At 42.3% G+C, this 11,685-nt stretch overlaps 2 protein-coding genes across 2 annotated transcripts; one reads left to right on the top strand and one right to left on the bottom strand.

Moving 5' to 3' along the window:
- Positions 1-638: 638 nt before the first annotated feature.
- Positions 639-5,949, bottom strand: zgc:158803 (LUC7 domain-containing protein). The gene is made up of 10 exons (XM_061083896.1): positions 5,342-5,949; positions 4,774-4,868; positions 4,044-4,142; positions 3,287-3,397; positions 2,885-3,028; positions 2,396-2,572; positions 2,146-2,300; positions 2,022-2,051; positions 1,379-1,561; positions 639-964 (listed from the first exon to the last, which is right to left on the bottom strand). Exons 1-10 carry the CDS (start codon positions 5,400-5,402, stop codon positions 727-729), a joined length of 1,293 nt encoding a protein of 430 aa, XP_060939879.1. The 5' UTR covers positions 5,403-5,949; the 3' UTR covers positions 639-726.
- A 1,250-nt stretch (positions 5,950-7,199) lies between these two features.
- LOC133023760 (essential MCU regulator, mitochondrial-like) lies at positions 7,200-9,017 on the top strand. Its single transcript, XM_061090826.1, has 3 exons — positions 7,200-7,374; positions 8,461-8,619; positions 8,769-9,017. Exons 1-2 carry the CDS (start codon positions 7,213-7,215, stop codon positions 8,596-8,598), a joined length of 300 nt encoding a protein of 99 aa, XP_060946809.1. The 5' UTR covers positions 7,200-7,212; the 3' UTR covers positions 8,599-8,619; positions 8,769-9,017.
- Positions 9,018-11,685: the final 2,668 nt, after the last annotated feature.

Below are 11,685 nucleotides of genomic sequence, written 5' to 3' on the forward strand. Positions count from 1 at the left end.
GCAGGCCATGAGCTGTCAGTTTGTAAATATGCACATCGTCGAAAGGAAATATTTCTTTCATTGAGAAACATGTTTGTTTGGACAGAATTACCTCATCTCTCAAGTGAGACTCTAGAATGTCGATCAAATTTATCCCAAATGAGAATGTTATGGCTTGAAGACAGCAAAAAACAACGCAGGTGTCAGAGGTGCCTCCAGTCATTCACAGCTCATTTGTCTAAAATCACAGTGAGGGTTATGCACATTAATGAGTCCAACCCATGTAAATAAATCCAGAAACAGTAATAACATGACTTAACTAATGATAAAAAAAAAAAACACAACAGTACTTCATGTGAGTAAAATAAAAACAGATTTAAAGAAGGGCCTCTGCTGACTCTTCACTCAGTCACGTCTCATCACTGTCGTCATGGACAGGTTGGCGTAGGGGTACGACTGTGCTGCTTCCAGGACAATAGACCTCACAATTCAGAGGTTTATAAAAGTTGATTTGTATGATTTCATGACCGCCACCACTGAAGCTGTTCCCTCATCCCCTGGTTAAGTTCCCACTGGTCAATGCTGCTCTACTGTACATGTTTCATCATGACCACATATACAAAGCTGACCATCCCCCCTCCCCCGCCCACCCACCTACACACACACTCACTCACACCAACTCGCTCCCATGCTCTTTTTGTTAGACAATATATCCTAATCAAAGACTGGGGAGGCCTCCCCTCCTGTTCATATCTCCCCGGACTCTCGCTCTCCGGAGCTGGAACGCCGGTCTCGCTCCAACGACAGGGATCTTTCTCGTTCCTTGGCCTTGGTTGTGTCCGGTGAGATGGACCTCCCCCTGTCTTCCCAGTCCCCTTGCTCTGGCTTGTCCTGACGCCAGCCCTCTCCTGGGCCCTCTCTCAACCTCTCCTGGGACACCGAGCGCTCTCTGTCCTGGGTGTTAGATGATCCATCTGCGGAGGATCTGTAAGGAAAAGAATGTAAGTACAAAGGGCAGAAAAATAAGGACTTGAGGTACTTTACTTCAATTTGAGATTTGTCTTATAGCTTTGTTTAATTTGGAACTCATTTCAGAGTAAAATGATCACAATTTTATATATATTTAGACGATGATAATATTTTTAATAAGGAAATGATGTGCTATGGTAGAAGTATCTCATTATTACAAGCATTCTTAGGGTGCCTGTCATTCAGGATGCACGTGAGAACATATTGTGTGCGAGGCACTAAAATTCATCAATCAATTTCCTCTGTGGAAGCAGAACATGTTTTTCCAGCCTTCAGACAAACCCACAGCTCTGGACCAACAAAACACTTTTGGCGCCAAAGTAAAGGAGGTTTACTTTATGCAGGTTTCAGTGATTGACAAAAGCCTCACCTCTTCCTTTTTTGTCTGTGAGAGTGGGAACGTGAGCGATGCCTTTCTTTGTGTCGATGTTTCCGCTCTCTCTCTCGCTCCCTCTCCCTCTCTCGATCCCTATCCCTATCACCACCACCTTCTTCTCTGGAATGAGAGGAGCGGTGGCGTCTTGAGCGATGGGAAGATGAGCTGCCACCATCCCTAGATAAATGATTACAAAGAGTTTTTCAGATTTTAGTGAAAAAACAAAAACATTTATGTTTCACGGCTATAAACAACAGATTATCAGATAAAGCCTTCATGCTGGAAAAGACAGTAGCTACAGCGATTTAATACTTGGCTGTATGTTATACTACTACTTCCAATAACACTATGGCCACACAATAACCGATTTTCAACAGAGCAGCGGAATCATAAAACTACTTCATATTCTAGTGTATTGTGAATATATTCACACATGGCACTCAACTAGCTTAACATCGCTCTGAATCTCCATACATCTGTAAAACCATTACAAGCCAACCAATAATAATGGAATGCTGAGTTTTAAGCACACTTAAATCGACAGATTGAGCAGCGTGTTACATTATTAGTCTGTATGACTATGTGAAATATCATTCATATGTTTCTGACCCAGACAAACTTATGTAGGCAGACATACCTGTAACGCTCTCCACTTCTAGATCTTGACCTGAGACAGAAATAGAAATCAGAACGTTTCAGTCTCCAGATGACTCCCAATCCTTTCAGAGTACATGGTGGAAGAAAGAGAAAAACTTTCTTACCTCTTACGCTCCTTCTCCTTTTCTCTTTCTTTTTCCCACTCTTTTTCTCTTTCTTTCTCCCGCTCTACCTCCCACTGTCGCTCTTTTTCATCCTCTCGCTCACGCTCCTCTCGTCTTTTCATTCGCAGTCTTTCTTGCTTCTCTACTACTGCTTTCTGGATACAAAAAGATAGTAAAAGAGTAAAGAGATGGATACACTTGTCACAGGTCTTGACTGAACAGAATTTGCTAATTCCAGGGCATCTCTTACCCTTAGCTTTTCTAGCTTCTCCCGAATTTCAATGAAGCCAATGTGCAGTTTGCCACCAAAGTGGTCCGCCAGACGACGATCATTGTCGTGGAGACCCAGGTAGGCAGAGCACACCTCGCACACACGTAGTTTTTGTTGTTGAAAGCTGGATGCAGGCATTGAGTTTCTGTACACATCCTGTAGGAGCAAAGGTTTTAGCACAATGAGTATAAAATACAAACAATTTAAACTTGTATTTCATGATGCAAAGCTACGTTATTATGAATTAAGAATTATCATTAACTCAAAAATACAAGTTAGTCATTTTCAAATAGGATGATATAAATGTGTGTCTGACTCATCGGGGATGTACAGTAAAGTTATTAATACATGCAACATATTTAAGAGAAACTTAAAACCTCCGTTCTGTCAGGCGACACATAATTAAATTAATTGAAACTGTTCCAACACAATAAACAGTCACAACAAAGCAGTTATACAATGTCTGACCTCTGCTTCTTTCTTTGCGGCCCGGGTCTTCTCCACTTTTTCCAGCAGCTGCTGGGCTTCGTCTACGTTCCCCTCACTCCCGAGCTGCTCTGCCCGGGCCAGCAGCTTCCCGATCTCCTCGTTCAGCTCGTGGACACGTTCAGCCTTTTCATGGCAGAAAATACACAAAATAATTAGCTTCAAGATGTAAAAGATTCATCTTTTCAGAGATTCTTGATACCCAGTTGGTTATCTGATTAGAAGACATAGGACCTAATTAGTTTTGAGCAGCACTTAATCCGAATGAACAGGAAAAAATATATGCTGAGAGCTCTTAACTGCTCTGGAGAGACAGGATCCTGTATTGACATCAACACATGACTTTGTTCTTGATAACTAACTCTAATATTGTAAGTTCTTCACCTTTGCAGCCACTTCAGCACTGATCTCATCCTGTGTCTCGGCTAGTCTTTTCTTGGCCAGCTCGGTCCTGCGATCACAGTCTGCAATAAAAGACTGAAGGTGTTCAGCAGCCTGAAAGAAAACAAACAGAATACAAGGATTTTTGTAAGTGAGAACAAAAGATATACTATTGTAGAGGAATATTTTCTGTGTAAAACAATACTTTACTAGACACAATGAATTTATATAAATATACATAGCCAAACAAACTTCCATTATACTTTCTACAGTTCAAACATGTGTCATATATTGTTGAAAAAGACTGCATTATAGTGCATTTATTTAATGTGCTCACAAACATCTGCCCATTTCTCCATCGGTCTCTCAAGCATCCTTAAAATCAAACCTCCAGCATAGTCCAAACTCGGACATCCTTAGAAAAGACTGAAGCACAATCACAAAGCTGTCACTTTTAAGTTAAATCCCTATTCAAGTCAAGCATTTGTGGCCCTATAGCAAAATATGTTCCAAATTTTCTTCACAGAAGGCTATACAATTTGAATTTCATATGACAAAACTGATTTGCACAAGAAAAACTCCAGAGAAACTATTCTGATGTGACCTGCCTCATAATTTGAGTCCCAGTTAGCTGCTGAGGCAGGAATCACCAGCTCATCAGGAAAGTTGTAGCATGTGTGTAATGGATATGTCCTCCCACATCAGGGGTAACATCACTGAGACAGCTTTGCTGGAAGTGACTGTACTGAGTGGTACTCACATCAAGTTCAAAGAAGTACTCCTGATCCTTGGAGGCAATCTCGTAGTCTGCTCTGAGGGCCAGGTCGTGGACTTTTATGCACTCCCCCAGGTCCATTCTCTGCATGAATTAAACGTTATGTTTCGTTACTTCACATCACTCATCTGGAAATCTAGTGTGCTAACAAATCCCTAATGTAAAACTTAATTCTCGTTCAAAAAGGGAATTCAAATGACATCACATCAGACACAGCAAATGTGACATTGAGTTAGAGTACAATCAAAGCACAGAGAAAGTAGCACAGTTTTGTATTGATCTTGTACTCTTTGATTCTAAAATGTAATCTGCCCTGTGGCTGAAGCCCTATCTTAGTTAATAAACAAGTTGGTTTACGATTCAATTCTTAGCCTTTCTTCTGGATTAAGTGACCAGGAGTTCGATCAACATTTTTGAACCATTCCTAATGAAACTGCATTGGAGCTATCTATCCTTTTCGCTTTAAGAGCTTTTTGCTTTCAGATTGAGTTGCAACGTGTGGATGTATTTGAACAATAACTTCCTTTGCTGTGTGGTCATGATATCACAAGATTGAGTCCAACACTTATTAATTATACTTATATATATTTTAGGTTCCGATGTGATGAAGCAGCCACAAAACCAATGTTATTACTGCATTTCTACTTAATGACTGTATGATACATGATAATTAACTCAGTGTATATGCAGGTGTGTGTATAAAAATGATACTCACGGTGCCTGACAGGATATCGTGAGGACAGGAATCCAAAAGATGACTTTTGCAGACCCGCTCGTCACTGAATTTGATTCTCTGCCGCATGGAGTCTCCTGTTAAGTGAAAAACCCACGAGTAAGAAGGTGTAATCTCGACTTCAGTCCACTAGTGTCATGATTAAACAACAACAACCACATGCTAAATCACCTCGCTCACATATTTACAGCGAATGGGTCAAACATATGTAGCAACTACCTGCAAAGCTATACAAATTTAGCTACAAATAAAAATGGTGGAATGGTGCCACGAATAAACAAGCACAATACCCCTGACAACGTAAAACGCTAAAAAGTTCGCAGGATGGGGTTGACACACGATGCTAGCAGCTAAAGTCGCCATGTAAACTCAAAGACAACAGGTAGCTAAGCGGCTAGCTGTCCTCATGTGAGCTAGCTCGGTGGGTCCTGCATGCCTCCCTGACACACTGGGGCAGCCTGGTTAGCTATAGCCTTAGCTAGCGTTAGCTTCAACTCACAATGACTGCCCCTAGCTTCGACCAGAAGCCGAATCTAACCCCCCAGCTCACCGTCTCTCCCCGTCCCCATGAGCTGGTCGAGCATCGCCCGCATCTGTGCCTGGGCCGACATGTTGGTCCGGGTGTTCAGCTGCTATCTGTTCGAGTTGCTCCTCGCCAGCTGCGGGCTTCACACATGCAGCCTCCTCCTGACTGCAGGCCTCGGCCGCGGCTCCTCCACCACCAGCACCACCACCGAGGACAACTTTTCCCTGGCCGAGGACCGGACCCAGAGTCCCGCTGAGCTGACCGGCTGGTCGTGGGTCTCTTCAGCACAAGTCTGCGGGGATCACAGCACTTCGGCGGCGGCTAGCTGTGACTTTGTGACGGTGGTCGTCCACGGGTAGCTGGGGCAAATCTGTTTGAAAACTGCCGGAGTCCGCCGGGCGAGGGGGGGCAGCGGGGACTGGGGGTCGACACAGCGGGGGGTTGGCGGCCTGGGTTCAGGTGGAAACAAGTGTCCGACCCGGTGGAACCATGTTCTGTGGCTGTGAGTGGATCCAGTCACTTAGTTGACAAGTTTATTCTGCCTCCTTTCTTCCGTCTTCCACTTCCCCTCCGTGCGCGTGCCCGCGGAGCGCGCTCAACCCCCTACGCCTCGAGGAAGTGCTGCAGTCCGCCTCGCGCGCGCCCGTCCGTGTGGTGACGCGTCACTGTTTAAAAAAAACAACACCATGAAATGACTTCAACACGTTCGGAGAGGCAGCTTCCTGTAATCATGCATGTTCGGAGCTCCCACTTTAAATTAAAAAATAAAGCTTATGTCAAAAAAATAAATCCTGTCTTTGATCTTATTGTAATTTACTGGAAAAAACATTTCGGCCTCTACTGATGTAAATATAAAGAGCCCATTCTAGGATATGAAAACAACAATTTGTACAATTTAGATGAAACACAAAAGTAATGGAATAGGATTATTTTATATTTATTTCACCTAAGACTGAACCCATAAAAGCCCAAGTACAAAGAAACAAATATTGACATCATTTTCACCTCAACTACTCGTTTCCACTGAAAATGATTACTAAACTAGCAAACTGCTTTCAGTGTTGTCACGATAAACATTTATTTTTCTAGTTAGTGATGTGTCCTTTCGTGTCGAGGCTTCGAAGCGTGGGTCGAGTAATCCAGGAAGAATTCTGTGAAGCGCGTTTCGAGGCTTGTGTTGATGACGTATGTGGTGACGATCAAAGCCTCGCGAGCCCGCCGCAGTGGACCCCCCCCCCCCTCACATTTTGTGGACTTGGGACTTTATTGCGCGAAATTTGCAAAAAAAAGAAACCGCCTGACACCCAGCACTATGGAAAAGTAATTTTTTTAAATAAATATAAATAAAATGTTGTCCCTATTTTACTTGTTACATGTTGTCCCTAGTCACACAAGCACATTCACGTCACAACCCTCTGCCCAATTGGTCTACACTTTCCCTTTTGACCCTGCCATCGTATCATAAAGACAGACACCATATTAATGAGTTTATAATGTGTGTATTGGCATCACAAACATTCATTTATTCAATTCAAAGCCATGGTGTCATTCTAATCACTCTGCCTGTTTTACATTTATTCGATGGCGCAGTAGAGCAAATGAAGCACCATGAAGCTTCAGCCCATGAGTGAACCAACTGGATCGAAAGCTTCAAGGCTTCATGAAGCTTCAGGAAAGTCCTCTACTGTTAAAAATGGCTGATCTTTCCACCTTCTATGTTGTAGAGATATTTTATAAAATTTGCACTTAACTAACACAAATATCTATAACTATATTGCAGGGCTTAATTGATCAATTATTTTTGTAATCCTAATTATTTATTAAATTTTTTTTTTTTTACGTCACGCCCACAATAAATAACTCAGCCCCTCCCTCTCTGTCATACACTGGTAGAAATGGCGACCACTGTACTGCGGCAGCCGCTGCGGCTCTTCACCAGAAATGGGGCCTTACTGGGCCGAAACAGCGGCTCCAGATCCTCGACCATATCCAGGACCACCTCGATCCGAACCGCAGTGTCGACGTCCTCCGGAGCCATCCTCCCCAAGCCGGACAAAGTGAGTGCTTCTGCCTCAGTTACCGACGAGAAAAACCGACCTGAAATTAGTCACCGGGAGGGCGGGCTGTAGCGCAGGACTGACAGCAGCTGCGACCAATAGGAAGGCTGGATTCCAGCTGGGTTCCTCGGGGCGACCAATGAGACGCATGTTTACACGTTGCGAAAGGGCTCTTTCAGGAAGTAATTGCCATAAATTTGAATCCTTGAGATAAGTAGATTTATTAATGTAGTCAGTCGAAATGTGATGTAAATAGGAGAGTGAATGATGAATGCTTTGTTCGACGAGTAATAACTTGACGCGTGTGTGTTAAAAAAATGTCTATCAGCTCTTAAAACAACCCTACATACAATTAAAATTAACATTTTTGATTCAATGGAAAATCCACATTCGCCTCAAATTGACTTTACTCTTTCTCAGGCAATTCAGCACAACAAGAACTAAACAGAAATATCCACCTCAAAGGCCAAAGGGAGAAACATGTCTTTACTGATAACCTACCGGGAGCCACAGGGCAAACAAGATAATATGAGGCTATGTCCCAAAACTAGCTCTGGTTAACCCAATGAATATCATTTATCAGTAGTGTGCACCAAGATATGAAGGTCTTAGGATAGATGTTGACATCTATCTTAGTAGTAATAAGAATAATCTTGTTTTAATCAGCACCTTCCAACGTACCCAAGGTTGCTTTACAGAGCTAGCGAAAAATACAACAAACCAAGGACAGAAGGTAAAAGCAGAAATACCAGCTGGGGAGGATGAAACTAGCCCTTGTGACCAGGTAGGTTTAGATGGTTTTCTAAAGGTGCTCAGAGATGGGCCGTGGCCGTTCTCTGTCAGGAGAGAGTCCCAGAGGGTGGGGTCTGCCACACTGAATGGCCGATGAGGTAACATCAAAGATGCTGCTCTTCTGTTTAGCTCTCAGAGAAACAGTGGCCATGATCCTAAATCTGGAGAGAACTCTTCTACAGCAAACTGAAGTTGGAGCTTATTTATTGTTGGGGAAAGTTGAGACAGTTCCTGTGTCACATTTCAAGTTAATCTTCAATGTTGAAATCACACTTCCTTCCTCATGTTTTCCAGACACCATTTGGCCTTTTCCGCATGACAGTGGTGGTGGTGCCTTTCCTGTATGTGGGAACTCTCATCAGCAAGAACTTTGCTGCTCTCTTGGAGGAACACGACATCTTTGTCCCTGAGGACGATGATGACGATGACTGAACTACCTTCAGAGAATAAATGGTAAAGTCCGAGTGTGCATTAGCCGCACCTTATTTAACCTTTAAACACTGTTGCTAGGACATTTTTTGTGGACAATCTTATCTGTTTTCACAGGGTGTAGTTTCATGTTTGCAATGATGACATGTTATTTTTGTTATTTACATCCACAGGGTGCTTTGCAATACTGACTGAAAGCATACCAGCCACATCAAGGAAGATGGAGAAGATGGAGCATTTTGACTACAAATACCTCCCTCTACCTCCACCCATCTCCCATATCACTCATGTGCTACATATCTTGTTTGCATTAAAATTATTTTAGAAAATTCATATCATGTGAGGCTATAAAACTGCTAGTTGAGCTCTCACTCTTGTTTGCATGTTTCTGTCTGTCAACTCAATAAACAGAGTCGAATACATGTGGAAAACACTTGTTTAATCTTTACAGTCGTACGCATCGTGTTGCAAGTACACACTTTATTTGCCACAATTATTATTCTGACTCTTTAGCCAGATCCACTCATAACACACATTATTGTAATTTAAAGATGTCGTTAGATTAGTTATTGGCTTGCTTGGATTTTTCCATATAAAGTAAAAACATCTGTCCTCATTGGTCAGGTCTGTCTTGCTCCTTCCTGCAGTGCAGCGTTGGCCAGTCTCAAGTGTTCGTTGAGCGAGCCCATCTCCAGCTGGCTGCGACCCCTCGTGTCACTCAGCTCTACGTAGGCCTCCTTATAATGCTCATAAGCTGCTCCTTTTTCCTAGAGTCAAGGTTGAGACAAATTTGAATCAGACGTTTTAAAGTATAATATAAGGTAGAAGTGTATTTTTATAATGCGAGAGGGCAGTTTGGAAAACTTACCTTGTTGAGAGACTGCACTTCATTCTGCAGACAGCTGATTTCTTTCTTAAGAGACTGCACCTCGTTTTCTTTTGCTCTCAGCAGCATCTGAGGGACATTAAAAGCAAATCTTACCATCACCAGAAGAATATGCTTGGGACTGCAACTATAACTATTATTTTGAAATATCCGTTATGAATTTTTGATCAATCACCATTCAACATTAAGGTAAAAGAGTTCAGCACACAAAAAACCAAGTGAAACCAGGAATGAAGCAGAGAAAGTGGAGATTTAAAATAAACAGAAACCAACAGAGCATTAACAATATTGTGATTCTAAAACGTGATACTTAATTCCAACAGTAGGTGGCACTATCTGCTGCACCGGACACATCAGAAACACAGAAAATTGTGACAGTAGCTGCAGGGAGCAATTACTGATGATAAAAGGCAAAACAGTTAAAGTGCTGTGATCAGTTTAGTTAATGTGGCTTCAAAATCCCACAGCACATACGTCAAATGTTGCTTTGCTTCCCGATGATGACAGTTAAGTCAACATTTGTCCTTCAAGTGAAGGTTCATATTTCAGGTGCAATAAAATAAACTGAATTCAGCTGCAAGCGGTTAAAAAGTATCTCTTACTTTTACTTGCCTTGACATTGTAATGGATCTAATTTAGTCACAAACATAGAATTTGATTACTCTCAGTCAGTACCTCCACATCTGACGCTGTGCGCTCAGCGCTGCCAAGAGACACCGTGTCCGACCTCTGCCCTGTGATGAAGTGACGCATGCGGCTGATCTCTTCTGCTAGTTTGGCCTTAAGTTCCTGAAAATAAAAGAATATTTAGCTGAAGAAATGGTGTGAACTTGCATGCTTAGTAATGGTGTACCTTATTAGGTTTAGTTTAGTTTATTTAAGGATCCCTATTAGAAGCACATGAGTGTGCCTCCAGTCTTCCTGGGATCCTGAACATACAAATACAATACAGACATACTACATAAACGGTGAAGGCAAACTTAAAAATAAAAAGATCTTAAAGAAACAAACCAAGGAATTTGTTTGTTTGTGAGCAAGATTACAAAAAACAACATTATGGATTCCTACGAAACATGGTGGAAGAGTGTAATATTGGTCAGGAAGGAACTTTACATTTTTGTGGGGATCGAGATTTCTTTAACCTTTTCTCCATCAGTGTTAGACCTGCGTCTTTGACATTTTCACTGATTTACCAGGGAGTATTTCCTCGGACATGTTAAGGGAACTGATCTGTGAGGGTTTGAAATCTGGTGCATTTTTTATTTAGTTCAAGGGGACTGTTGGGCTTGGCGGAGGTATGTGCTCTACTGACCCTGTAAGAAGAAATCAGAATCTCATGGTGATAACGTTAGTCTATAAAGTGGGATTTTTTCATATTAACACAGAATGAAATCCGACTTGTATTGTAAGTTAACCTGGTTCTCTCTGCGAAGCTGCTCCAGCTCTCTGTCCTTGCAGCCGAGCTCGGTCTCTCGGCTCTTGTTGCTCAGCTCAGTGCGGTTCAGCTCCAGGCACTTCTGAGAGTAACGTTCTGACAGCACATCTAACTCACTGTGGAAGACTTCTGCCTGGGGTCTGACACACACACAAACAAACAAGTCATGGAGTAAATTATAATGCGCCAAAATTGCCATGCAAAGGGTCACGGTCGAGTGCAAAACCTCTGAGGCCTGCAGCGAAAGGCTGTTAGATGAACATCACTCTTTGTGCCTGTTCTGAACTTACATGTGGCCCCTGTGTGACGTGTCCACGTGAGCGGCCCCTGCAGACGACCTCCTGGCTTTCTCCACCTCCTCTCTGTGAGCTGCTCTCAGAACCTCCATAGCTTTGAGTAACAGTTGGAGAATTAATGAGGATCATAATTGTCCGCAGGGTGGAACATTATCTTTGGCTTCACTATACAGCTTTAAAAATAACACAAAGGCCGTTAGATGGGGAAAGATATCAAGAAGATAGCATCAATAAACAATTATTATTTTAAAAGACAAACATAAATACAAAATTGTGTGTTTGTAGTGCAGGTTTTAAGGATGGAAAGAAATTATCTACGGCAATATGGTTGACCCCATGATACAATGATAATTTTCTCTGACAGGAATTCAAAACACTAATCATTTGAAAACAATTAAGCTGGCATACGATTGTTTTTATCAAACTAATGTTTCCAAGGCCAATAATGAACCTTGAAACTCAGATATACGATG

This window comes from Limanda limanda, chromosome 2, assembly GCF_963576545.1.
Source record: "Limanda limanda chromosome 2, fLimLim1.1, whole genome shotgun sequence".
NCBI classification, from domain to species: domain Eukaryota; kingdom Metazoa; phylum Chordata; class Actinopteri; order Pleuronectiformes; family Pleuronectidae; genus Limanda; species Limanda limanda.

Excerpts from the sequence above, each read along its gene's own strand:
- zgc:158803 (XM_061083896.1), bottom strand. The coding sequence starts at position 5,402 with ATGTCGGCCCAGGCACAGATGCGGGCGATGCTCGACCAGCTCATGGGG. Across the intron at positions 3,398-4,043 it reads AGTACTTCTTTGAACTTGAT|GCTGCTGAACACCTTCAGTC; the intron begins GTGAGTACCACT and ends GTTTTCTTTCAG. Across the intron at positions 1,562-2,021 it reads AGAAGTGGAGAGCGTTACAG|GGATGGTGGCAGCTCATCTT; the intron begins GTATGTCTGCCT and ends TCATTTATCTAG.
- LOC133023760 (XM_061090826.1), top strand. The coding sequence starts at position 7,213 with ATGGCGACCACTGTACTGCGGCAGCCGCTGCGGCTCTTCACCAGAAAT. Across the intron at positions 7,375-8,460 it reads TCCTCCCCAAGCCGGACAAA|ACACCATTTGGCCTTTTCCG; the intron begins GTGAGTGCTTCT and ends CATGTTTTCCAG.